General features: G+C 52.4%; 11 protein-coding genes across 11 annotated transcripts; 7 read left to right on the top strand and 4 right to left on the bottom strand.

The window, feature by feature from the left end:
- Window positions 1-46: 46 nt before the first annotated feature.
- PtrM4_101990 (TolA, Membrane protein involved in colicin uptake) lies at window positions 47-1,903 on the top strand (the record flags this gene model as incomplete). The annotated part of the gene is made up of 1 exon (XM_066107454.1): window positions 47-1,903. One exon carries the CDS (start codon window positions 47-49, stop codon window positions 1,901-1,903), a length of 1,857 nt encoding a protein of 618 aa, XP_065961903.1.
- Window positions 1,904-2,205: 302 nt separating this feature from the next.
- Window positions 2,206-4,441, top strand: PtrM4_101980 (POL12, DNA polymerase alpha-primase complex, polymerase-associated subunit B; the record flags this gene model as incomplete). Its single annotated transcript, XM_001936372.1, has 4 exons — window positions 2,206-2,534; window positions 2,588-2,761; window positions 2,811-4,215; window positions 4,265-4,441. 4 exons carry the CDS (start codon window positions 2,206-2,208, stop codon window positions 4,439-4,441), a joined length of 2,085 nt encoding a protein of 694 aa, XP_001936407.1.
- A 587-nt stretch (window positions 4,442-5,028) lies between these two features.
- PtrM4_101970 (defective in cullin neddylation protein 1) lies at window positions 5,029-8,156 on the top strand (the record flags this gene model as incomplete). Its single annotated transcript, XM_001936374.2, has 5 exons — window positions 5,029-5,125; window positions 5,528-5,648; window positions 6,279-7,313; window positions 7,388-7,651; window positions 7,712-8,156. The coding sequence occupies 5 exons, from the start codon at window positions 5,029-5,031 to the stop codon at window positions 8,154-8,156; spliced, it is 1,962 nt and encodes a 653-aa protein (XP_001936409.2).
- A 685-nt stretch (window positions 8,157-8,841) lies between these two features.
- On the top strand, window positions 8,842-9,507 carry PtrM4_101960 (60S ribosomal protein eL32; the record flags this gene model as incomplete). The annotated part of the gene is made up of 5 exons (XM_001936375.2): window positions 8,842-8,887; window positions 8,943-8,984; window positions 9,037-9,119; window positions 9,224-9,345; window positions 9,399-9,507. 5 exons carry the CDS (start codon window positions 8,842-8,844, stop codon window positions 9,505-9,507), a joined length of 402 nt encoding a protein of 133 aa, XP_001936410.2.
- Window positions 9,508-11,747: 2,240 nt separating this feature from the next.
- On the top strand, window positions 11,748-12,650 carry PtrM4_101950 (uncharacterized protein; the record flags this gene model as incomplete). Its single annotated transcript, XM_001936377.1, has 1 exon — window positions 11,748-12,650. The coding sequence occupies one exon, from the start codon at window positions 11,748-11,750 to the stop codon at window positions 12,648-12,650; it is 903 nt and encodes a 300-aa protein (XP_001936412.1).
- Window positions 12,651-14,696: 2,046 nt separating this feature from the next.
- On the top strand, window positions 14,697-15,300 carry PtrM4_101940 (DUF605 multi-domain protein; the record flags this gene model as incomplete). The annotated part of the gene is made up of 2 exons (XM_066107453.1): window positions 14,697-14,738; window positions 14,872-15,300. The coding sequence occupies 2 exons, from the start codon at window positions 14,697-14,699 to the stop codon at window positions 15,298-15,300; spliced, it is 471 nt and encodes a 156-aa protein (XP_065961902.1).
- A 155-nt stretch (window positions 15,301-15,455) lies between these two features.
- On the bottom strand, window positions 15,456-16,595 carry PtrM4_101930 (AKAP7-NLS domain containing protein; the record flags this gene model as incomplete). Its single annotated transcript, XM_001936379.2, has 1 exon — window positions 15,456-16,595. The coding sequence occupies one exon, from the start codon at window positions 16,593-16,595 to the stop codon at window positions 15,456-15,458; it is 1,140 nt and encodes a 379-aa protein (XP_001936414.2).
- An 894-nt stretch (window positions 16,596-17,489) lies between these two features.
- On the bottom strand, window positions 17,490-18,102 carry PtrM4_101920 (ArcB, HPt domain protein; the record flags this gene model as incomplete). Its single annotated transcript, XM_001936380.1, has 2 exons — window positions 17,490-17,826; window positions 17,945-18,102. The coding sequence occupies 2 exons, from the start codon at window positions 18,100-18,102 to the stop codon at window positions 17,490-17,492; spliced, it is 495 nt and encodes a 164-aa protein (XP_001936415.1).
- Window positions 18,103-20,562: 2,460 nt separating this feature from the next.
- Window positions 20,563-22,086, bottom strand: PtrM4_101910 (TyrB, Aspartate-tyrosine-aromatic aminotransferase; the record flags this gene model as incomplete). The annotated part of the gene is made up of 4 exons (XM_066107452.1): window positions 20,563-20,664; window positions 20,718-21,721; window positions 21,776-21,836; window positions 21,976-22,086. The coding sequence occupies 4 exons, from the start codon at window positions 22,084-22,086 to the stop codon at window positions 20,563-20,565; spliced, it is 1,278 nt and encodes a 425-aa protein (XP_065961901.1).
- A 326-nt stretch (window positions 22,087-22,412) lies between these two features.
- On the top strand, window positions 22,413-24,662 carry PtrM4_101900 (Tymo-45kd-70kd domain containing protein; the record flags this gene model as incomplete). Its single annotated transcript, XM_001936382.2, has 1 exon — window positions 22,413-24,662. One exon carries the CDS (start codon window positions 22,413-22,415, stop codon window positions 24,660-24,662), a length of 2,250 nt encoding a protein of 749 aa, XP_001936417.2.
- Window positions 24,663-25,033: 371 nt separating this feature from the next.
- On the bottom strand, window positions 25,034-26,148 carry PtrM4_101890 (Glyco-transf-34 domain containing protein; the record flags this gene model as incomplete). Its single annotated transcript, XM_001936383.1, has 3 exons — window positions 25,034-25,235; window positions 25,301-25,742; window positions 25,803-26,148. 3 exons carry the CDS (start codon window positions 26,146-26,148, stop codon window positions 25,034-25,036), a joined length of 990 nt encoding a protein of 329 aa, XP_001936418.1.
- Between the last annotated feature and the right edge of the window lie 102 nt (window positions 26,149-26,250).

Genomic DNA, 26,250 nt, shown 5'->3' with positions numbered 1-26,250 from the left:
CGCGTGTCTCAATACTACAACTTTGACGCGCAATAACTCCACAACTATGGCTCCGATTGATGAAGCGATTGCAGATTTAGAATCGCGCGATCCAGGAGAGAAATTCACATTAAAAGAAGTTGCTGAAAAATGGGGGGTTAACCGCTCAACGCTAGGGCGAAGATGGAGGCGCGTGACAGGGCCTAGGAGCGATGGATACGCTCAGCAGCAAGCTATCGGCCCACAACAAGAGTTAGAGCTTGTACGATATATCACTAAGCTCACTAAGCAAGGCCTACCTCCTACAAGAGAGATGATCAGGAATTTCTCATCAGAAGTAGCCCATCAGCAGCTCAGCGAGAGCTGGGTTACTCGCTTCATTAACCGACACGAGATCTATCTTATCTCAAAGTGGACCACCGCCATGGATCGTACGCGCCACCTGGCTGATTCTGAGTCAAAGTATAGACTCTACTTCGAGCTGCTGCACCAGAAGATCACCGAATACCACCTAGAGGCTCGAGATATATACAATATGGATGAAAAGGGCTTCCTTATTGGTATGATAGGCAGGAGTAAGAGGATATTTAGCAGGCGTCAATGGGATAAGAAAGAGGTTCGAGCATCTCTCCAGGATGGATCACGCGAGTTTCTGACACTCCTGGCCTGCTGCTGCGCCGATGGGAGCTCGCTGCCTCCAGCCCTTATCTACGCAGCTAAAAATGGAGCCATACGATCGAGTTGGGTGGAGGATATTAAGGCAGGAGAACATGAGGTCTTTGTCTCATCATCTCTAACAGGCTGGTCAAACAATGACGTAGGCCTAGCTTGGCTAGAGCAGGTGTTTGATCGCTATACAAAGCAGCGATCAGGGAGATGGCGATTGCTCATCCTTGATGGCCATGGATCTCACCTCACGATGGAGTTTATCAAGTACTGCGATCGCCATAGGATCCTCCTCATGATCCTTCCTCCCCATTCGACTCATACGCTCCAGCCGCTCGATGTAGTGCTGTTCAAGCCACTCTCTCAAGCCTACTCCAACGAGCTCACTAACCATCTCTACAAGGCTCAAGGCCTCATTCCAATTAAGAAAGGAGACTTCTTCCCACTCTTCTGGAGAGCTTGGCAGGCCTCGTTTAAGCAATCAACTATATTAAAAGCGTTTGAAGCTACTGGTATATGGCCAATAGATCCCAACGTTATCCTTCGTAGATTTGCCAGCACGCCAGAAGCTGAGAGAAGCTCATCTTCAGGGCTCTCTGATCATGACTGGAGAAAGCTCGATCGGTTAGTACGAGCTGCTGTCAATGATAGCCATCAGTATGAGGCAAGAAAGCTGCGCTCAAGCGTTCACCATCTCTCTGTGCAGTATAAGCTTTTACAGCATGAGAACGAGGGCTTAAAGGAGGCTCTTCAACATAAAAAGAAGCATAAGAAGAAGGGCAAAGCTCTTGACCTTCAACAGCGCCAGGAGTATCACGGTGGCTCTGTCTTCTGGTCTCCTCGCAAGATACGCGAGGCTCGAGCTAGAGAAGTAGTACGGGAGCGAGATAAGATAGAGGAGAAACTCCAAAAAGCACAGGCCAAGAAGCAGCGTGAGGAGGTTCAACTGCAGCGTCAAGTTAAGCTCGAGGAGAAGCGTGTAGAGAGGCAGAGGCTCAAGGAGATAAGGGAGCTTGAGCGAGCTGAGAAAGCAGCTGAACGCGCGCGCAAAGTTGAAGCTCAACACCAGAAAAAAGCCACCCAACAAGCTCAACAACGCAAGCGTAAAGCCTCAAGAGCGCCCTCTTCTAAGAACAAGCGTCAAAAACGAGCGATGGAGGATAGAGCTCGCGATAGAGTTGCATCTCCTCCATCGCCTCCACCACCAAAGACCACATCACGTGGCCGCAACGTCAACCTCCCACAAAAATTCAGATAGTACAAGTTAATCGCAAGTATCTAATTACTGCAATGCTATGTTTTTATTAATATTAAGCTATAGTGTGGTGTTGTACAGCTTCAAATTTGAGATCGCTAAGATGGTGTTCGCGGGGCATGAGATGAATCCGGGCACAAGGTGCACGGACACGTTAATGCATGTATGTCGATCGCCGCTAGACTCTCTCTACGCTAGCCTTGCCGGGACGCGACCCATGCATCCATGGACGCGTCTTGAAGTCTGTACGCGCAAAGTGCCTTCACCGTCACCGCCACACACTACTTTTATAATTGCCCACCATTATGGACGACGTTACGACCGAACTGACCGAGCGCTTCGAGCGCTACTGCGCCACCAAAGATGAGGAATTCCCCGCCGATGTGCTTGCTGAATTGCAGTCGATGCTGCGGTTATATTCAATTTCACCAGAAGAGTTGGATTTCAAGTGGCAGGCCTACAACATGAAGATGGGCGGAGAGGAGAACAAGATGGATGTGAAAACTGCACGGGACTTCAAGAAGACGATACAGGATGCATTGGAGCGCGAGAGCCGCGGAAAGGCACAGCAGCGGAACGATGGCAAGCGAGCCCAGCCGACACCAAGGGCGAAGGGTGGTGATATGTACGACATGTATGTACTGAGGAGTCGTCTGGTGCATGGGCAGTTGAATTGACCAGAGACAGACTGGAGGGACTCGTCCCCAATACCCCACGACATGGCCCAGCGAGCGGCCCGAACGGCAGCACAGTGAAGCGGAAAGCCAACTTCCAGACACCTGGGAGCAAAGCAAACAAGGCACACGAAATGAGTTCCCCGGGGGGCATCATGGCGCCCGCGGCGGATACTTCAGGTGGGCCGTATGTATGACAAACCTCATTGCGCGTGCAATCTCTAACCACTGCTCAGTGTCTTCGATTTTGCCTCGCGCACCAATGCAAACGACATCACCGAACAGTTCATGCAGGGCGATATCCCAATTCCAGACCCGCCGTCAGAGGAACCAAAGGAATCCCGCATCAAACTAAAGGCCAATACGGATATGTCCAAGTTCTCATATCGGACCATGGCTATGAAACTCTCAGAGGCATCGGAGGTCCTCGATGACAGGATTGACGAGTTCCGTGACCTTGTCAGAGAATCTGCAGGATTGGACGAGAGCGCATTTGGCAACCCCAACTACCCCTCTCCAAACGAGATCATCGCTGTAGGACGCATAGCAAGCGATACGAGCGAAGGGAAGCTCAATACGGCGACGATAGTTCTTGAAGGCTCACGAAGATATGGTTCAGGGCGACGTGTACCGCTGAACGTCGAAGGCCTCTCGTCGTATGATTTCTTTCCGGGCCAGATTGTGGCGCTGCGTGGTACCAATGCATCAGGCGACTCTTTTGTAGTCTCAGAGGTACTTTCGCTGCCTCTCCTGAATCCACCTGCTACAAAACCAGACGAATTGGACGCCATCAACACACGGTACCTTGATACCCCCGACTCTGATCCAGAGAACGTTCGGCCTTTAACCATGATGATCGCGTCCGGACCCTACACAACCGACCAGAATCTCGATTTTGCACCTTTACATGCATTCCTTGACAATGCCGCCGAAGCTTACGCAGACTCCATAATTCTGGTCGGACCCTTCCTGGACGCTGAGCATCCTCAAATCCGGTCGGGAGACTTCGATGTTCCACCAAACGCGAGTCCAGATCAAGCTACCATGACTGATCTGTTCCGCTACCACATCTCCAGCGCAATCCAGGGCTTCAACAAACGCGTGCCGACGTGTAATGTCCTATTAGTGCCCAGCTTGCGAGACGCGCACCACCACCATGCTGCTTTCCCACAGGACAAGTTCATCAAGAAGGAGCTCGGATTTGGTGCTGCAGGGAAAATGGTACAATGTGTTACAAATCCAATGACTGTCAGTATGAACGAGATGACAGTAGCCATGTCATCTATTGACAATCTCGACATGCTCCGAAAAGAAGAACTTGCAGGGGGCAAGGCACGAACAACAAACATCTACGAACGGTGTGCTCGTAATGTGATTGAGCAAAGAAGTTTCCTCCCACTCTTCCCACCCACTGGGAGAGAAAAGCAGCAATTCATGCCTGTGCCTATTGAAGAGAAGGTGATGAAGAATGGCACAGGAAACGAGCAAGGAGAGGGTAACGGGGCTGAAGAGGAACAAACACCCAGCCCATTTCTGCCGCTTGGGACCATGCTCGATACCAGCTACCTCAAATTGGGCGAAATGCTCAACGTGCGGCCCGACATTCTTATCACTCCTAGTGTACTTCAAGGCACCGTCAAAGTAAGCATGCAAACATAGATGTACGGAAAAAGCACTAATACACAACAAGGTTGTTGAGTCCGTACTGGTCATTAATCCTGGCACATTGGCCAAGCGACGTGCAGCAGGAACATATGCACGTGTAATAGTCAAGCCTGCTAAAGTCGACGATGCAGAGAGGGAACGAGGAGTGGCCGTTGCACATAAGCTCTGGGAGCGGACACGTGTGGATATTGTGAGGATCTAGGCTGTGTTGTTTGTTCGCACATGAATAGAACATCGAACACGTAGTTACTTGTATAAAAATTAGGACAGTAGACGGGTGGCCAAGTTCCAAATGCACTCTATCCACTAAGCCAGTGTTGCGTTGAAGCGTTGTAGCAACCCCTCTGGCTCAGGTGGGAGATGCCTTGGTAGATATACAAGGAACACATGACGGCGCGTTAGTTTTGCGAATCGGCTAATGCTCACGGGTACCGCGCCTGGTGCCGTTCTACGCGCTTCCGCTACCAGAGTACCTTCTAGTGGTTTTCTCGAAATACAAATGATCACGAACTCGCTGCATCGAACCTTCCATCTGTTTGGCACTAGCCACAACTTGTCCACACACGCTACAGAGTTGCTTGGCATTCAGCAAACGACCTTGTCGTTGTTATGGTACATCGGCTGCGCGACTTAGTCAATCGGTTGTTCTGCACAGCTATCGACGAGGTGCACGAGCTTCCTCCTAGTCGGCCAACTCCAGCTTCCCCGAGCATTCGCAGTGTCAATCACGGTCCCGAGCAATCTCGTCCACTCCATTCAGTCAACACGACTGGAGACGCGGATTCCATCATGAGACCAAAACGCAAGTCGGAGAGTACGGTGACTCCAGACCGCCCAGAGAAAATGGCCAAATCTGTCAAGAAGAGCACAAAGCCAGATGAAGAAGGTATGTTCCAATTTTCTTACTTATTCCATCGCGATTCTTCTCAAAGTGAGGTTTTGGTGCACAGCATGTTGCGGCCTTGGTTCTGTAGCTCGGCGCATAAACAAGGGGCCAATGGTGGGCTGCGGGCGGGGTCGGCTACATTCGCTGCCTCGACAGTGCGTCACGCCCAAGATATCACAAGCTTGCCTATTGACCACGGTTCTGCATTACCACACGCCCGATCAGCCTTGAAGCTTTCCCACTTCACTTCTCCTTGTTGTCGCTTAGTTTACGAGCTGCCTCGTACCAAGTACAGCACACTCTACTCGCGCCACTCACCTTCCCAACCCCGCAACAGCACACATTTGGACTCGACAACCTGCACTCGGGGCCTGACACGCCACTAATTCAAGATGCCTACAGTCTATACCACGCAGCAAAAGGCGGCAATCCAGCAGTTTATAAATTTCACTCAACTTGACCGTAACTCGGCTATAAGGGCGCTGAAAAGCCATGGCTGGGACGCACAGAACGCCGTGAACTCGTAAGTATCATGTTCTTTCTTATTTCCCTTCTTCTGCCATTTTTTTCTGCTTTTGCGCATTTCTCCAATATCCGTGGACCGACTGGGACGTTCGCACAATTTCGATGACCGACCGATCGATCGACTGAGGCTTGGATACAACGCATCATACTTGTGGTGGAAAACATGGAATGCATGGGCAAAGTGTCTGGTTTCAGAGGGTATATGGGCCGTGATGGAATGAAGTGGAAGGCACAGATCAAGCCATGCGCAAGTCATGGATGATGTCAGGCTAGAGACGTCGCTGCGCGCAATCGCACAATTAGAGCAGTCACCAGTCATGGCTCTTGAGGAAGGAAGCACACGGCAGCTCTTATGTGCTATGGTCTTTCTGCCCGATCGGAGAAAACATCGCTACTACTTCACCTGACCGACCACACCACCACCCCGGCCACAACAAAACACATCACCAGCTTCCTTTTCCTCCTGAGTTGATCACCATACTTTGCATGCGACCATTTGACACTCATTTGCATCGGAACTGTCGATACTGGCATAGCACATCATGTTTGGTTCATCGCAGGATAGAGCCAGACAACTAGCCGGGCGCAATCGTCGAGAACGAATCAGCTCTATCAGCTCATGCTCTAGCTCGCGCTCTGTCAGTTCTTCGAGCCGAGTACCTCCACTGCGAAACCGCCTGTCTACACTGGATTCCCCTATTCAGTCACCATCTGCTATCAAAGAGCATGCTGCCTGTGATGAGAATGGTACTACCCTCGACCCACATGCTCTCGAAGGCCCAAACCAGCATCTTGTTGAGGAAAGACTATCGGTTTCAGCATTACAGCTAGCGAGCGGACAAGGAGGTTCCCAAATAGAGCACCATCGACGGCAGGCCGAACACCTAAGCCAAGTGCTCTACAGTGGCTTCGCTCTTATACCCTCGGCCACTCCACCGCCGAGTCAGTTCAGTTCACCTCATCAAACTCGGCATAGCAGCGTGGGGTCGCAACCAGATACCGCACTTCGCCTGCTTGATATCACAGCCTCCGATCCATCTTCCCACTTGACCGACTCGTTACTTCTGAACCTACCAGACTCATTTAATGCAATCACTGGTTTTTCCCGTGATGCATTCATAACTAAGCATGATCCAACCTCGCTTACAACGGTCTCATTGAGAGGTGGTTCAGGCGGTATTCCTCTACCAGATCCGCACTCTTTCAATGACCCTGAAGATTACGTCGCCTGGGTGCGGCATTTATCGAAGCGGAGCTGGGGTCTGGACTTCGACATTTCCGGCGCATACCATCAGACCTTCTTACAGGAGAGGCAACAGTTCCTCACCGAAGATATCTGTGCAGAATACGAGTCCTTGGACCAGATCCCCAATTACGAAAATATTCTCCTAACGTCGGGCGATGAATATGTAGCCTTTCGCTGTACACTTTCCAGGAGAAAGTTGTCCCACTTCGACTCGTTGTTCGGTCCGCCTTTCCCCAAGACCGCCACCGCTACCAATTATCACACATGTCTGGCATTCTTCCATTGCTTGGATGCTGAGCAAAAGCAACGATTCTATGATATGGTGTATATGAGTATGAGACGGCTCAGGAAGTTGGTCGCTATGACTGTCCAACAGCCTCCTGTAACGCTAGCTCTGCTCGGTGACACGATCATAGAGTTTGTGCAACTCGACTCTCCTAGACATAAAGCTCTGGTAGATATGTTGGATAGAAGCTGACTATCAGATATAGGTACTACGGCAATGCCCATGGTCCTAACCCGGCTGCTTCTTCTTCGGCGACCAAGTCTGCCCTCAACACGCTGTTCAACAACTACGTAGAGGCTGGTGCGCAGGACAAGGACATTGTTGGAGTTGAAGGAACAATGCAATACTTTACGGAGGTTGAGGTGGACGCCGAAGGCCTGGATGCTTTGGTTGCTCTGGAGATCGTGCAGGCGCCAACGATAGGCGAAATGAGCCGCGAAGGCTTCGTGAATGGCTGGAGTGAGCGCAAGTGAGTCTTACATGCCACAGATTTGATTGGCAGAGTATCTTGATGTTAATAAGATTACAGCTGCGACACAGTCGATAAGCAGAAGAGGTACATCAAGACTCTCAAACGCGACATGCCCGGCAACAAAGATCTCTTCACCAGAGTATACAAGTACACTTTCCCCATTGCCAAGACGGCGGGTCAGAAGGCTGTGGCACTCGAAGTTGCCCTCGTATACTGGGATTTGCTCTTCAGTTCACCCCTTTCCGCAGTCAAGTGGTCAAGCTCCAACACGCCATGGCTGACTTGGTGGTCTGAGTTCCTCACCGAGTCGTACAAGAAGAGCGTCAACAAAGACATGTGGAACGAGACTCTCAAATTCGCACAGCTTACTCTGGAGGACGAGGCGATGAGTTTTTGGACCGAAGAATCATCATGGCCGTCGGTCATTGACGACTTTGTTGACTGGGTCAAAAAGGAAAAGCGCGGCGATGTCCCAGAGGAGGTGATGGATGAAGAGTACTAGAAGCTTCGTCGTATTCGCCGTCGCGAATACAACGGTCTTAGGCTTTCTCAGTGCATACTTTCTATTGATCAGCATGGAGTTGCGGTATATGGCTTGATTTGCTATTAGGATGGCTGGTGGCAGTTTATGTTTCAGTGAGCAGCTTTACATGATGCATGGTTACGACGTTCACAGGAGTACTACATACCCTTGGACAGATTTTGCGGCATTGCAGCAAAGTTTAAGCATCCACATAGACTAGCTCAGCATGAGTAATTCAGGTGCCGAGTGCCTTTTCACAATAAACGTGGTTGACAAGTGAGTGCTACTTGCTACAGAGCTAAATTGCCATACTGCTGGAGGCAAGACTGTTTTTCCAGCAAACACGCAACTTAATGCTTATATTACACTCCATGTAAAATGACACTTTTTGCACTTGCAGCTTCGTCTGATGACAAGGGCGCAAAGACATACTGTCTTGCTGAGTGTTGGGGTAGATGCTCGGCGATAAATTTTGGTGGTCGTTGCGCCTCGCTGGTGGCTCGGACGACTCGCTTAGCTTCTCTTAGCGTGCTTGCAGTCAACAGTGCTGGGCTTGATTTTCGGCTTCAACCACGACAACGTCCAATTTCCCCCCGACGACAACTAACCACACAGCAGTCAAAGTGCGTATAGCCCAAAAGATTGCTGATGCTGTACTGACTCTATGCAGATGGTCGCCGCTAAGAAGCATGTCCCGATCGTCAAGAAGCGTACGCCCAGCCTGCCTCGATGAGCTCGAAATTTCGCGACTGACGTATACAACAGACCGCAAGCGCTTCAACCGCCACCAGTCGGACCGCTTTATGTGTAAGAGACACTGGATGCAGGAGTGAAGGATTCGGAATCTGACAATGGATAGGCGTCGACCCCTCATGGCGCAAGCCCAAGGGTATCGACAACCGCGTCCGCAGGCGGTTCAAGGGTCAGGCTGCTATGCCCAAGGTACGGATCGCCATTACTGTTCGAAGCGGAGAGGATTGTTTTCGACGAGGATTGGAATTTGATGCAGGGTATTTGAAGGACGAGGGCTGACGAGCGCCTCACAGATCGGATACGGCTCAAACAGGAAGACCCGCCACATGATGCCCAGCGGCCACAAGGCCTTTGTCGTCAACAACGTCGCCGATGTTGACCTTCTCCTCATGCACAACAGCACCTTCGCCGCAGAGTACGTTTGCCCACAGATGCTATGTATCACGCAGCGTACTAATTCATGTCCAGGATCGCACACGCCGTCTCAGCACGAAAGCGCATCGACATCATCGCCCGGGCCAAGCAGATCGGTGTCAAGGTGACCAACGGCAAGGCCCGTGTCAAGACCGAGTCGTAGATGTGTGTGGATTTTCACTTTTGGGGCGGGGCATACAAGGCGTCTCTCTGATTAGTTACGATCTCAATGGGAAGGCTTTTCATCCTCTTCGGCTCACATTACCCTTCGATATGGTATGAGGAGAGGCATGCACTTCAAAAAAAACATTGCGACATGTTACTGCGGGACGACCACGGATATCAAAGGACAGAAGCCGTAGGAATGCAATGAAAACGAGCCAAAATCTAGGACTTGTACTCTGCCGTGCCGTGACGTGCGACATGCAGTGTGTGCACCAGGCTCAAACATGCGAAGCGATCAACGGCGCGCAGCTTGAACTGCCGGCGGCAGCACACTGCCATTGCAATATTTTTCCGCAAGGGTTGTGAATCAAATGACGTAGCGTCTGCTCCCAGCACCGAATGCGATGTGGTCAAGTCAAGGTCGTCGTCTTCACGTGCTGAGAACACATATAGGGTGTTGGGGAAGCACGGCTTCCCATTACCGGAGATCAACACCGCGCTTACTCGGACCAACATGAGTTGGATGCTAGCGCTCAGACTGCATGGCGCCATGTTGCTTATCAGAAACCATATCTACAGCTATGGATGAGCTATGGATGAGCTATTCTTGCTGCTTGCTGTGGCTGCATAAGCAAGCACCTGGCTGCAAGCAGCAAGTTGCCGCATGCGCGTAGCATTGCAGACAGCTCAACACATGGGACGGAATCAGACTCAGCCAGCAAGCCCAAGACAAGGCTTGGTAAGACAGAGGTGGAGGCGGATGCGCTACTCACCGCCAGCAAGTTGAGATAGGACACCCGATAGTAAAGCCGTGCGAGTCGGAAGGAGGGTGCACAGAGCCTCAATCGGGCCTGCAGGAATCCTAGTCGTGTCGCACGTCCTGGAGGGCATTGCCTCTGGCTCATGGCCAAGGCCAAGGGAAGGACTGGCCTCGTGGGCATCTGACAGGTACCATGGACATTTGCTTGCGCGCCGAGAAGCAAGGTGCTGGCTTGTTGGTGTGTTAGCACGTGGAATTGCGGGTGTTTCATGGCATTAGAAACTCGGACGTGTTGTGGGTGGGGAAGCGATGGATCTGGGGGGAAGCGTGATGGTGGGTGACGGGCGCAACCCTGGACTTGCTTGGGCATCTACTCTGACTATCCAAGGTTGATGAGGATATTCGGATTGATTACAGTAACTTGGGGGCGGCTTTATTTGTTTTTGTCGCTTATTTGCTTTCTAGATGCTTGTTTGACGGGAGGTGCCATGTGTTGAGCACTGTCGCTAACGGCCAGGTAAGCTTACGGCTGTGCTTCCCCGAGATCTAGTCAGGACGAAGCCTGGCGCTCCACTCAATCCCTTTCCATCCGCACACCTCAACCTAGCATCACACCGCTCTGAAGCTGTCGCAGTCTGTGCCTGCCCTGACAATTTCGCTTTCGCAGGCTTACTCTTGACGTCCCTTGATCGCGTTATCTGTCCACGCATGGCTGACTGGCGACGCGATTGGCCCATGGCCGCACTTTATCGACGCAGGTGGCCTGCTGCGAGGGAGGCACGAATGCGGTCGACCACATGCAACCATAGCAATCAGTGGTTTCCGCAGTTGCAAGACTGGTCGGTACCAGCCCAACGTGGGCCTGGTACCGCTGAGTAGACGACCGTAATAGTGGATCATGACGAATCATTAACAGGCCTGGTTTTTCCACACTTTCCGATACGTTCGGGCGATGACTTGCGGTTGACTGTGCGTACATTCGCATATGATTTTCGACTACTGGACCATGGCCCACACTGCTACCCACGGTAGGCCGGAGCGCAACCAGCAATTTCCCTTCCGTCAGCCTGGAAAGATTTTCAAACTAAGTCCTATTTTAGCTCCCGTGCTTTAATATTTAGACACCCCAGGCCTTTGTTTCGAATTCCCTTCACGCGCCCAGTAAACCACGCTCGTCGAAGGCTTGCCTCGCTCCTCATAGCGACACAGTCGTGCGCTGCACGCAGTGACCGGCGGTCTTCGGCTAGTCATATTCAGACTTCGCCCCGTTTCCCTTCAGCTTTGGTCCATCCCATCCCGCCACTGACCGTCTCTCCACTTGCTTTCCGGAAATAGAACTCAGCTTTTTTTGCAAGAAAGCTCTTCAACTCCTTGCCACCCCCGGACATCAAGGCCCACTACTGCTGCCGGCTGTCCCCGCAGGACGACGTACACCAGCGGCCACTGAACTATACCGCCAGTTCACAACTACTATTACAATGGCCCCTAACCTATTCGTGGCCACTCAAAAGGCCTTTGCGCCCCATAAATGGTTCAAGTCCAGTAAGAATGAGCTCTCATCGAGAGTCGTTGAAGAGTGGAACAGTCCGGTCCCAGGCCAGTACGAGAGTATTCCTGGTCGAGGCTGGTTCTTGATCGCGACCCCCAAGAACGCTTCAACGACAGTGACCAACACAACACGAACCACCAAAGGATCAGACGGCAAAGAGTACACCCTCTTAGAGCGACCCATCCCATTAAAGTACTCTCACGCTATTGGCCGCTACTTCCTTGAGCCCGAATTCTACAAGCGCAAGAAGACGGTCACCATCAAGAACGACAAGGGTAAAGAAGTGCAAGCCGGCTTCTTCAGAGTCGACGATGTCGCCTGGGTCAAGTGCTGGGACGAAAACGACAACTTTGTCCCTGGTAACGCCAACGGTGGTGCCGGATACCAACGCTGGGTTCTTGACTCCCAAACTCAGCAATTTCGTCACATGATCAAGCGCGACGACCCCAACTACGTCCGTTCTCGAAAGAATTCGCCTGCACGCGACAACACGGACAACCGCAGCCAGGAGTCTGTCAGTACAGAGTTTCGCAGCAGCCGTCCTGGTAGCACCAAAAATGGCCTTAGTGTTGCTAGCACCCGAGCTAACAGCATTCGCTACTTGCCTTCGCCTACTTCAAACCCGTCCAGCCAGCGCCCCTCGAGGGCCAACAGCCCCAAGCGCAGCGACAGCATTCCCCTCGAAGAAGCCAAGGCAGCTCTCCGACGTCTGGCTCGGGATCACGAAGAAGCCGCAGCTGCTTTGGCCCGATTTCGCATGACGCGCACCGACTCAAAGGACCGTGTCGAGCAGCTGGAGCGTGGTCGCGTTTCGCAGCGAGTCGGCAACTAAAAGTGTTTCACCATAGGGGCGTTCGGCATGTCAACGGTGTGGTTCCGCCAGCGCATGTCTTCTTGGTACGGTTTGGCGTTCATGGACCCTTTGGCGCTTTCGCGCCTTGCTCCACGCTACAGCATTGTAATATACCCAGGGGCTACGGTTCACACGCCTTTCCTCCCCCCTTTTTACGATCGGTCTTTTTATCCATGGTTTTCGGTTTTTCTTCCAGCGCTAGGACTTGGGTTGGGTTCAGGGTCTACGGTGATGGTGTTGTTGTTTGAACTTTTGTTTCTTCTAGATGGCGACTTTTTTTCTTCTTTTCTTTCTTATCACTCGCCTGATTCTTTTCTCTAACGGGCGCAATCACTACACTGTTAGAGCGAAAGCACGGTATATACCCACACATGGTTTCGGCCGCCTTTAAAGGCAAGGCTGTCTTGTTTTTAGTTCTTCTTCTTTCTTTTTTGCTGTAGAAACGACTTTTGCAACATAGATGTATTGTTATTACTCTTGTATGCGTAGCGTTGCCACACATGTGGCAATTTTGGGTCATGTGACGGCGTTTGCTGCTAGGACAAGCAGCCTTACTTGCGTATCTTAGACTCCCCAAGCGTACAGCCCCCCTGTTATCGTGGGACGATAGCGATTTCGCTTGTTCCTTGTAGACAATACATTGTTACTACTTTTTCCAGATTAAGTGCCTCTGATATTGATTTGTTACACCTTGTTATCCAATGTTTGCCAAGCTACCAAGTCAAACTACCCTGTACTTAGATGCTGAATTTATCGATAATCATCACATAGCATTGGCAGAATTGTAGACCTTCCGGTAAGGTATACCCCTCGCTCCAGTACAGGTTATCTAAGATCTGATAAGCATCAGTCTGTTCGACTTGTCGTCGTACAATCTACGACCTTGATCTAAGGACCTTCTCATGCACAGGCAGCCAACGGACGGCCGTCTTCCGGATTATCGAGATTGTTACAGACTGCGTGAGCATGAAGCACTCCTTGGCTGTGCGTGTTGATAATGCGAGGTCAGAAATGTACTTTGGAACTGGTCTGAGCTCTAGAAGACCACGGCAGTCTGCTCTCCATAGTTTTTTGTGTTCACTTTCAAGTATCGTGCGTTATGAACAATGAATATCCGCTCTAGGGCCAACGCGGAGGCGACTTGTACAGGAAGATTGTTGACGGGGCACAGAGGTAGAGTACGTAATTCCACCGTCGATTCTCACCTATTACGTCCGTTTCTGAAATTCATAAGCCAAGCTCCAACATACATAAGCTCTGCAGACAATACTTCAAATCAAAGTGAGAGATGCAGGATTCACCGACGCAAGCCCATTGAGCGTCCAGCCAAGCCGCTAGTCCCATTCCGATCTAGCTCTCTCTCCCGGGGCCCGCAGTTGCATCTGCACCTACCCTGGTACTACCATCGCGTGTCCTCTCAGCCACATAAATCAAGTCTTTCGAAACTCAACCAAGGATAACGAGAATGCTTCCACCGGTCGATCCTGCAGTATTGCAGCGCAATCCGAACTTTGACGTCCTGTACAAGGATCTGTGCACTCGGAAGCTCAATCCCAATGGCTCGACGCGAGATACGAAAAGGCAGCGTGTGCATGATGAGATACATAGGGTATGTGAGATATGGTCATGTTTGTTTATGAATTTGACCCGTGATTATTCAATGGTCTTTTGACCGCATTCAGACTTTCTTGAAGCTGTGTTTATCTGTTTGTTTACATGTTTGGCAAAGCATCAAGTTGAAGTTTGTCAAGATAGACAATACATCAACCAAGATATTGAATTTCCCAGAAATATTATCTTCACACACACAAGTCATGCTAACAAAAGGTAACCCAGACGCTATCAACAACTCGCACCACACTCCTCACATCTCAAATCCTTACAACCACCCTCTCAGACCTCGGATCCAAAGCCGGAGCCGGCACAGACGACATAACGCCCGATCTACACGCAGCCATAGACATAGTAGTCGCGCAACTAAACAACCAAATCCCGCCCACCGACCTCGACATCCTCTCCAACGACATGTCCACCTTCTCCACCAACATCATCACCATCGCCTCGGCCGTATCCACCCAACTCACCATCATACTCTCCTACCTCTGCAAAATCGCAGACCCACTAAACCCCCCCCAACATCACAGACTTGCCCACACGATGCACCACGCTCCTGGAAACCACCACGCAAACCCTCCCCCAGGACCTCCAAGACGCCCGCTTCCACCTCACAAACACATTTACTACGCTCCTCACCCTGCACTCCACCCTCCTAACCACCAGCATCAAGATCCTCGAACAAACCCAACACGGCGCCCTCGCCCGCCACACAAAATCTTCTGCAGACCTACTCCACGCTAAAGCTACGCTGCTGGGCCTACAGGCAAAGATTCACACGTATAGTCACCCGCCGCCCGCCGAGTTTGTGGCGGCTCTCAAGCAGTTTAAAAAGGTGCAGGGGAGTGGGGAGAAGGCACTTAGGGATCGGGAGGGCTTGGCGAAGAGGGAGTTGGAACTTTATGCTAGGGCGGGGGAGAAGGGGATGAGAGATTTGGCGAGGAGGAAGGAGAGGTTGGTTGGGGAAGTGGAGATGGTGGAGAGTGCGATTGGGAAGTTGGAGAGGAGGGGGTGAGTGTGTGTTGGTGGTGTGTTTTGGAATGGGGGGTTCTGGGACTGTGGTGTTGTAGATGTATGGGTTTTGCATGGTTGTTGCTAAGACGTACTTTGTACTTTGAGGAAGAACAGTGCCACTGCCAATTACCCAAACCTATGGATCTAGAATATACTTCAATCGAAAATAGCCTTTGAAGCAACAACTTTGTACTGCTCATCCAGCACCTCTCCCTCTCCTTCATGCGACCCACTCCATATCTTCTTGGCACCCATCTCACATATGTACACTTTATCCACTCGTACATTCTCCGCCCATACAAAACCCTTATACTTGTCAATGAGGTTTCTAGCATCGAACCGCATCCAGCTCTTGCCATCTGGACCGTGGCCCTCACCCACAGCCCCATCATTCCTCTCTTCAGCTGTTGACGGGTCTGGCGGCGCCGTCGTATCCTCATCAACCGAACCCGCCGTAGAAGCTCCATCTTCGTTATGCACTCCATCCTCGCCATCATGATGGTGCGGTGAGACCTTGTGTTCCACATACTTCAGCCCATCCCTAAGTCTTGCGCTCTTTGTCCTGCCGCCCCTGCCACGCTTCGGTTTCGCATAGATGGTGTTCATAATAGTAGCGTGAAGTCTCAGCGGTCGCGTATCCTCGACCAAAAACCCCTTCTCAGCAAACTGCTCTCTCAGTGTCAAAGCAAAAGACTCTAACCGCTGTGATACGTCCCGCGGTTCCGCATAGAGTATACTCGTCTTGTGCGGTGCTTGCATGGGAACCAGAGATTCTAGGTTGACGGTCAAGGCATCCGTGTCTGGCATAGCTGCTGCATTGAGATTCTCAGCTATCTCGCCGTCTTCGGCGGCTTTCTTTGCTATGCAGCGGTGCGTGATGTCTCGGAGTAGCATGTGCAGGTCCAGATCTTCAAGGTATTGCTTAGCCTCTTCTAGCTCTTGAGCATTGAGGCTCATGACTCCGAGTGTGAGGTGCAAGGTGCCAACTGGACGCACTGCTTTTGTAGGTACAGGGCCATCCTTGGCTAGCTCTTCCTTGAACTTTTCTAATCCTTGCTGGAGTTGCGGTCGGCTTGTGTCGGTGACCAAGGGGAGACAGAGAAAGTGTGTCAATGGCGGCTTTTTCGCTCCGCTCTTTCCCTTTTTGTAATCTTTCGTCTGACTTTGACGTGCTGGAGGAGGTGAAATGTCTCTGGCTGCGAAGCCTTGTAGTGTTGTTCTAATCTCTGTATTGTCGCGCAGTTTCTCTCCATCTAGAAAGTCGTTGTACTCGCCCTTGGACCTTTTCTTGCCCATGGTTGTTGAGGTGGTGAATGACCGGGGTTCGAAGACTTGATCTGGTGAAGTACTGATGATTTTATTTTTGGCGAGGCGGCGGGTGGTTCGAGACGCGGCTGCAGTGGAGACGGCAGAGTGTTGGGTGGATGGTCCAATAGCGGCTCGGTGCAATGCTATCGTACGATAAACCAACATGAGAAGCTGGAAACGCAGTCTAAATGAGTGTTGTGAAGGGAGGAGAAGGGGCGAATCAGGCGTGCCAAACTAAGAAACACATGACGGGCGGCAATATCGGCACGACTACGGAGAGCCGTACCAAGAAAGATGGTATTGATGAGAACCGCTTGTGGTGTTGACTTTGATGGGCCGAATAGGTAGCCTATCATATGCAGTACCGTCTATGGGGACAGCCATGTGCAAAGAGTGACGTACCAGAGGTGGGGTCGGTGACATGCGCGCCGCTTTGTCTCAAGCGCCTTGGGTGTTCGGCTCTTCACGATCAGCGCCCGTAGGGCTGAAGAACATTCTACGGCATATGGGAGACGCCTTTAGCGGACGATTTCATGTCAGTCACCTGCAGAAGACATGGAATGGATGCGATACAGCAGAGAAGAAAAATCGGACGAATTCATGCAAGCTATGTAGGGTACTGATACTGGGTTTCCTCCCTCACAAAGACAACATCTGACATGTACACAAGAAGCGTTCCTAGGAACACGGGAGAAGAAGTGCCGCACAGAACGAGGTTCGTTAGATTTGGCGGACCGGGACGGCGGGACAGCAAGTTGGAGTCGCATGTGGCTCCTTGGAGCGTACGATGCGAGACGTTGCTGCCCGTAGTCCCGTAACCCCCAGCTGAGCGTGGCGAGTGCGAGTCAGGTGCTCGCGCCGTAGCTCCAGCTATAGTAGGCTCTAGACGGTGGTCGTGGCCTTTGTGGGCGTGGTTGTCGCAACAGCGGGCGCAGGGGCAGCAGGGGCAGGAAGATCTGGATCGGCGTAGAACTTCTTGAGGATAATGGTAACATCGTCAAACTCGGTCTTGGCCTGCTTGATGATCTTGGCGAGGTTCTCCTGCGCCTGCTCCTCTGTGATGTCTTTTGTGCCTGCATCATCCTTCAGTTGGCCGTAGTGCTGTATCTTCTCGCACGAGTCCTTGACTTTGGTGAGGCCAAGCGTGGCGGACGAGCCCTTGAGGAAGTGACCAAGCTCGCTAAGCTCTTTGAGGTATTTGCCTTCCTTCTTCTCCTCGCTGTGTCGCGTTAGCCACGGCTCCAGCACGGCGTCGGGGTTGATGGTGGCCAAGTGAGGGCGCACAGGCACGCACGTCATCGTGACGATGCGCGGGCAGCAATAGAGCGGAGACTCACAGTTCCTTGTCCATCTTCTTGAAGGTCTGGTCGGCCTGGCCGAAGAAGTCATAGACGATGCTTTTGCTGAACTCGCGCTCGACCTCGTCTTCGTCCATTTCGAGAATCTGCTCAAACGTGGCCGGGTCGATCTGGTCCTCGGCGCCGGGGATGGACATGATGTCGCCGCTCTGTCGCGAAAGTTTTAGGTTAGGTGGTTAAGGCTGTTGGCGCGTAATGCAATAGGTACAGGAGAGAGAGGCTCATGCGCGCTGAGGGTGCGGCGAGACATGGCGGGGTCTAGGCAAGAGCAAGTGGACTGATGGAGGGGTACACGAACCTTGTCGTCGGTTACCGACATTTTTGTGTAAAGACCGAACAGCAAATCCGATGGACAGAAAGTGCTCCTCAAGCCGGATGAGATGCTGTTGACACCTCCGTGTACTGGTGTCGCAACTATGGCAACAGTCTGGGCGCGGCGGATATTTTTTCGCGCCTCAGTAGCGGGCCGTGCGGCTTTCCGATTCACTGGCTGTGGCTAGATTGGGCTTAATGGATGACGAAAGGGTCGGCCCGTTGTTGTTGTGAGCGCCGTTGCAGGTTGCTAGAGCTTTAGACGTTTATGTGAGGGGCTCGGGGCTCAGTGCTCTGTCTGGGGGGCACAGGGTGTGAAACCGAATATGACTGTTTTGTGCAGGTCGGGTGCCGGTTGAGCTATCACGGCAAAGCCTTGCTTTAGTCGGCCTTCGGTTCGTCTAGTCTTGGTGCTGGTGCTGGTGCTGGTGCTGGTGCTGGCTATCGGAAGCAGCAGTGGCGGCAGCTATGCTGTACACAGCAGATATGGACGAAAAAGTCGCGTGTAGATGGTAAGACGGGAAAAATTGTTTTCTAGCAGTATTGGTCACGGGGACGGCGCTCATATACAGCAGGGCGTTTGTTCTAGAAGGTTGCAAATGGCAATGTTTGCATCACCGCAGAAAGAGGGGGCACGGAATGAGCTCAGGAATAAGGGATCGCTATAAGTGGGTGGATACCTCGACGTCAATCGGCAGCCCTCAGTCGCCGTTGATCGCCTGTCACGAAGCCCGCCCGAGTACCCTCTGTTCCGGCGGCTGACTGGCGGCTGGTGAACAAGACCCCCCTCCCTCTCCCTCATCGGCTGGTCGGCCAAAGGTAGCGGTAGGGTAGGGTAGGGTAGGGTAGGGTAACGCGCCCAGGTTGTGTGGAGTCGGTCGCCGCTGACCTGGCAGCTTGCCCACACCATGTTAACCATGCTCTCCTCTGCGGCTGATGAGGCTAGTCGCGGCCCTGCCTCACACCCGACTGCTTTGTTCGGACGGCAGGACAAGCCATCGTTTGCACTGCGACGTGGTACGGTAAGAGTTTGAAGAGGGTTGACTGAGCGCCAAGAAGGCCTGGAAGCGTTCGAAAGATGCCATGTCCCGCCGTTTGTACGGTCAAGGCGGGGTGTCGGCGTGCGAATATAAAGGAAGACGTGCGTGCGACTTTTGCTTCGAGTACGTCGTGACATCACCGCTTGTCGTCATCATGCATGGAGGCTTGACCGGACCCTGGATTTGCCCTTTGCTGGGACCGGCTAGCCACACGAACCACACCACCACCATGAGGCGCCGCTTGCTCGTATACACTCTCGTCCGTTTTCTGCATTGTAGCCTCTATAAGGAGAGGGCGTTTTAATCGTACCATCGCAACCAGCAACATGTCACTGGGTCATGCGAGGGTCCATGCAGCCGGATATCAATCCCACACGACAGGCATGGTCCATGAACCCTGACCTCGCTTCCCACAGAAATCCTGCCACATGCGTAATCAATGCCCATCCGGCCTCCTCCGAGCTGCAAAATGTCGATACTTTCCTGTTACTGTTGTCGCGAACACGAATGACGGTGACGGAAAAAAAGGCGGAACGTGTGCGCCCAGGCGCCGCGATTGTGACTGCTGGCGTGCAGCATAGCGAGGGACCCACGGATCGCAGCTGCAGGGTACCAGTGGATAAATTGTGTTGTGACATGCCGTTTGCACCGACACAAGCTGAACAATGCACGGTGCGGTACCGGAGCAGCTTACTTGAGACTGTAATTGACTAGCTAGCATAGCGGAATCGACCTTCGTAGAATACCGAGGCGGTTCCGTTCCGCTCCGCTCCTACGTAAGGCCGCGAAAACCCTTTGGAGATGCAGCATATGCGAGGCTGCCAGAATGGCCTGGTACACCTGCTTGCGGTATCCAAGCAGAACGTCGAAAGCATATGTATTGACCTAGCGTTGTCACACACATACAGTCCTGGCCAAGGTAATGATCTGCGCATCCTGCCCTATGGTCTCACAGCAGCATGACCAACCATGCGTGGGGGGTGGGTATGCAGTGGGTACAAAGCGAGCAGAGAGCGAGAAGAGAATCAACCATTACAAACCACCTTGAACGCAACGGGTGATTTCGATCCGATGACACAGATAACAAGGTTCCGAGGTTAGGAAGAGGATTGAATAGAGGCTTCATTTCTCCTAAACATGGACACTGTCTAACCTAACCGCCGATGCTACCCGTATGATACAATGCAGTTGCTTGCCATGCCAAGGTTCCACCAGGAAAGAGAGTGGGACAGTGTTGTGACCTGCTTAACCCTTGACCTTGTAGATGGCCTCGGCAAGGCGTCCAACATTTTCCGTAGTAATTCCAGCGACCGAGATACGGCCGTCCTTGGTGGCATAGACCGAGTGCTGTCATATGAATTAGTCTTATAATCGCGATTGACGCTTTTGATCATACGTACCTCCTTGGCCAACTTGTCCATCTGCTCTGCAGTCAGGCCAGTGTAGGCGAACATGCCAATCTGCGAAGTGATGTGGCTCCAGTCGTGCTTGCTTCCCAACTTCTCCAGGTTCTCCTTGAGAAGCGCACGCATGGTGATGATGCGGTCAGCCATGCCCTTGACTTCGCCAAGCCATTGCTGGTTAAGTGACGAGTCGTTAAGGATCTCAGAGGCAATGCGAGCGCCGTGGACTGGTGGGTTAGAGTACAAGGGGCGGACGAGGATCTTGATCTGAGAGTCGACACGCTTCTTCTCTTCCGCAGACTCGCAGACAATGGAAAAGGCACCAACACGCTCACCGTACAGACCCATGTTCTTGGCAAAGGACTGAGCCAAAACAGGGCGGAGACCCTCCTTGATGAAGTGACGGAGCGCAAAGGCGTCCTTGGAGGTGTCACCACTGGCAAAGCCCTGGTAGGCCATGTCGAAGAAGGGGAAGTGGTCGCCGGCCTTGACAGCCTCAGCAATCTTGACCCACTGCTCCTCGGTAGGGTCGACACCAGTGGGGTTGTGGGCACAAGCGTGGAGCAGGACAATGCTGTTCTTGGGCATAGCCTTGATGTCGGCAACCATACCATCAAAGTCAAGACCAATAGTGTCCTTGTTGTAGTAGCGGTACTTCTCCACCTTCAAGCCCGAGTCCTTGAAGACAGCATTGTGGTTGGCCCATGACGGGGTGGGGATGTAGATGGTCTTAGCACCGGGGTAGTGGCGCTCGAAGAAGGCACCACCAATGCGGAGGGCACCAGTACCAGAGATACTCTGGGTAACGGCGATGCAGTCGTTCTTGAGGGGAGTAGAGTCTTCGCCGTATGCGAGTCTGAGAGCAGCCTTGGTGAAGTTGGGGACCCCAGTGATGCCGGCGTACTCCTTGTCTAGCGATGAGTCGAGGATCTTCTTCTCAGCTTGCCTTACGGATGGAAGGACGTAGGGCTTGCCCTTGTCATCACGGTAAGCGCCAACGCCTGCCAGCGCCAGTTAGCCGCAGCTTCGATATGCAATTGCAGCAATGGACTCACCCAAGTTGATCTTCTTTGGGTTGCTGTCGGCCTTGAAAGCTTCGGTGATACCCAGGATGGCCTGAGACGGGAGGGTAAGCTATAGTTGAGGTTGTTACGCCCAAATTGGACTTACATCCTATGCACGTGTCAGCACTTGAAATAATGGGCCCTAGACCTATGTAGGTAGTGGTAGAGTTTGGGGTATTTTTGCCACTTACTGGAGGGCCCTGGGGTATCTGCGACCAAACGGAGACAGCTCGGACGCTGGTCTTGAGTGACAGCTGCCTGTTCGCCGCCTGGCGCAGCACCGTTCTTGATGATGCAAGCATAGCTATGTTGTGGAGAGGGGCAGGGGAGCGAGTCAATTGATACAAGGCAAGGTAAGGGAGAGGAAATCAGAGCTCTGCAGCTGAGCGGCAGCTATGTTGATTGCGTAGTGGGTGGTCTGAGCAAAATACCCCAGGAAAACAATAGACTGACTCCACGCAGCACGTCCGCGGGAGAGCTTCTGTGACTCGGGGCGGGAGCGATGGCCTCCGATTCGCTTGCACGGACATTGGCCTCTTAACCCCGACGCCATGGGGAATTTTCCTGGCCGTGGCTTGATGATGCATCGAGTTTGGAGTTTGCGCATATCAGATACTAGTAGACCAGTATGCGCCCAGCTCTCAGGCAAGCCAGGACTCTGCTGAACCACGAAGCCTCTATACCTGCTTATCTCTGCCCCGCACTGCTTCGCGCGCCATCAGTCGCAACCACAGTCCGTCGTCAACCACCCCACGTCCAGTCCTTCTCGTCCTCAACAAGAGCGCGAGAGCAGGCCAGCACCAGCCATATCTCCGAAACACCCTTAAACAATGCTCCTCCTCCAACTAGCAAATCTTCCACTCGGTCGCTTCCTCGAACATGCCCAGGATGTGGTGCGCTGACGCAGATGTACGACAAGAAGGAGGCGGGCTACTACAACATCGATAGGAATGCGATACGCGAATATCTGCATTGGACCCCCAACAAGGCAAAACAGGCGACAGCCGAGGATGAAATATTTGCCAAGGCGCTCAAAGACGCGAGTCCCGAGCTGCTGGGAGAACTGGGCGTAGCGAACGATGTCGACCAGGCACCGCCAGACGACGAGGCGCCAGAGACACCAGTATGCGATCGATGTCACCAACTGATCCACCACCGCGTCGGGTCGCCTATTCACCATCCGACCGTCGAATCCATACAACAGACCATTGCAGAGTCGCCTCACAGACGCAACCACATCTATCACGTAGTCGATGCCGCCGACTTCCCCTTGTCTATCGTTCCCAACCTGCAGTCTTCCCTACGCATACCCAAACTCCGCACGCAAAACAGACGAGCCAAACACAAGGGATGGGTGGCCAACGACCGCATCGCTGAGGTCAGCTTCATCATCACTAGGGCCGATCTGCTGGCACCCAAGAAGGAACAGGTGGATGTGTTGATGCCATACGTTCGAGATGTTTTGCGAGATGCGCTGGGAAGACAAAATGCGAATGCGCGTCTGGGCAACGTTCGTCTTGTGAGCGCAAAGCGAGGATGGTGGACCAAAGAGGTCAAGGAAGATATCTGGGAACGTGGTGGAGCAGGCTGGATGGTTGGCAAGGTTAATGTTGGAAAGTCGAACCTCTTCGAAGCCGTTTTCCCCAAAGGACGAGGCGCCGACTACCAGAATATACGCAAGATTCGTAGCGCAGCGGAGCGAGAGGCAATGCTAAGTAGCGCCAAGTCCCTGGATGACCTTACACAAATACAACAACAGCTCGCGGAAGAAGACGCTGAGACGGAACGCCTCAAGACAAAACAGCAAGAACATACTCACCAGCCTCCTGCTGAGCTCGAAGAGCCGCCCGAAGAAGATGACTTTGACGACCCAGACGCCCTCCTTCCACCTCCCCAACCATATACCCCTTACCCAGTCTTGCCTATCGCCTCTTCACTCCCTGGTACGACGGCGTCTCCAATACGTATCCCATTCGGCCGCAGCAGAGGCGAACTAGTCGATCTCCCTGGACTCGCGCGCACAACTCCAGGCCTAGAGACGTTCGTTCAACCCGCCTCGCACGACGAACTCGTCATGACAAACCGTATCAATTCCGAGCGCTATACCTTGAAGCCCGGGCAATCACTGATCCTAGGCGGAGGACTGATCAGAATAACGCCCAAGAACCAAGATCTAGTATTCTTGGTCTACCCCTTCGTCCCCATCCACCCACACGTCACCCGCACCGAGAAGGCCATAGACTACCAAGCCCAAACCTCGGACCGCCAACTCCAAGTGCCCCCTATCCTCGCCCCAAACGTCGGCTCCAAAATGAACTCCGCTGGAATCTTCCCACTCAAATGGGATGTCACCAAGAAACTCTCCGGCCCTGTAACGTCTGTCGCCGCCGGAAAAATGAGACCAGAGAACCTCCCATACAGGATCTGGGCCACGGATATCCTAGTCGAAGGCGTAGGCTGGATCGAAGTCTCTGCGCAAACCCGAAGACCCCAAGGCTGGAAACCATCAGGTCTCATCAAAAAGGACCCCAACCAAGCCAAATTCGACCGCATCACCCGACTCAAAGAGGAAGAAGAATATAAGAACAGAAAATTTGCGGCGATTGCGCGGGCAGAGAAGGAAGGTAGGGATGTGGAAGAGGTACTAGAGGAAGAGTTCTACAAAGATCGCATGAAGGAGCGTGTGGAGGGGTGGGAGGATGATTACCCTGAAGTCGAGGTTTTTTCGCCGCTGGGCAAGTTTGTAGGCCAGCGTCGGCCCATGTGTGCGAGCACGGTTAGTGGGCCGAAGTATGTGGCTTCAAGAGATAGGAAGCAGAGGCCGAGACGTAGCATGGTTAGTGTGAAGAGGCAGAGGAAACCACAGGGTGCGTCGTAGAAAGATGGAAAACAAAAGCGTTGTAAGAAAATTTGTAGATTAGCTTTGTTGTATAGACCATGTAGTTTACCTTGGGTATTCCTTTCCTTTCACGGTGAGTAAATCAACGGGTTATATGCGTACACACGCCATATCATCCTCGTCATGCGTTTCAAAAACCAATTACATGTCTCGTCTGTCTAATAGTCAAGATATAGGTGATAAGAACAAGCATTCTAAAAAAGGTAACATGCTACAAAATACACGTCCATTCCATACGCCAAGCCATCCCAAGCCAGCTCAGCGCTTGTATGCCCTTCACCCACCAATTCCCCACTTGGCCATGGTATATCAATTGAGTTGAATTATTCAGTCATTCCTCTTCATTACGTTTAGTTCTTGGCTTGATCAAGGATCTTCCAGTATGACTCCTGCTCCTTGAGGCAATCGCGGCCCTCCTTGTCGCAGCCGGGGAAGTTGGCAACGAGATGATCTTGCTGGTATTGTCCTTCGGAAGCCGCGGGACCACTGGCATACGAGTTGAGGAGGTTCTGCGGGACCATTGCGAGTTTAGCTAGGATTGTGCCGTGCCATCTGTAAAACTGTTAGTAACCTCTTCCGCTCACTCAATTGCTGCAATACATGCGCGGGATACATACTGTACAATATGTTCCAAAGCGTGGGTCTCGGCCTTTTGGAAGTTGTAGCTACGGTAGATGGGGTCAAACCAACTGTCTAGGAAGAACTTTGCCCACTCCCCGTTTCGGACTACAAAACTACTTGGTGCCAGTCCGTCCTTGTCCTGTGTGACGACGAAGTCTATTCTGTCGCCCTTGAGGTTGCTGAAGGTCTTGATGACACTGTCAGGGGGGACGACAGGGGCGTTGACCCGCATGTGGGTTTCGAGTTTGGCGGCTGTGAGGAGGTTGGTGTGGATAGGCAGCGCTTGGTTCATAATCAAGGCTGTGTGATCGAGGTACCAGAAGAAGGTTGAGGAAGGGTACATGGTCATGGCATGGCGGATCGCAGGTACGCGGGACCATGTCAGAGGTGAGTTGCCAATGGGATATTGGTCGTTTTGGGGGAAGAAGGTCAGGTAGCCTGGGATAGGATTAGTATTGCACAATTGTCGTATCAATTGAGGATCCAGAAGATGCATACCGTGCTTCTTGGCGTATTCCTCCCTATTGGTCTTGACCTTTTGTACCCACGTCGGGTTCGCCTTGGGATCTATAGTCGTGACTATTACCACAGGCGGTCCGCTCCCTATGTTTGCCTTCGGTATGTTTGCCGGTTTCCAACCACCAACAACTTTGGAACTCCTCTTTGAAGTACCGCTACTTCCGCTCAACATCCATATCAGGACGAAGAAGCCCAGAACGCCGGCAGCTAGTAATCGGCCTGCCTTAGTCCGGAGCAAATTCTTGAGCGCCGGTGGTATCCTAATTCCGCCGCTCTGATTCCGCGCAGCATATGGCGGTGGCCGCGACGTCTTTCTTGGGGGCATGGCGAAATGCATTGTGCCTGGGGATAGGGAGAGGAGGTCGCAATTGTGGTGCGTGGAACGAAACGAGCGAGGCCAGTTGGAGGTCTGGGGAGGCGCAGATGT

The sequence above is a fragment of the Pyrenophora tritici-repentis genome, chromosome 5 (assembly GCF_003171515.1).
Source record: "Pyrenophora tritici-repentis strain M4 chromosome 5, whole genome shotgun sequence".
NCBI lineage: Eukaryota > Fungi > Ascomycota > Dothideomycetes > Pleosporales > Pleosporaceae > Pyrenophora > Pyrenophora tritici-repentis.
The sequence above is the reverse complement of the archived record's forward strand: the minus strand, read 5'-3'. Positions and strand labels throughout refer to the sequence as shown.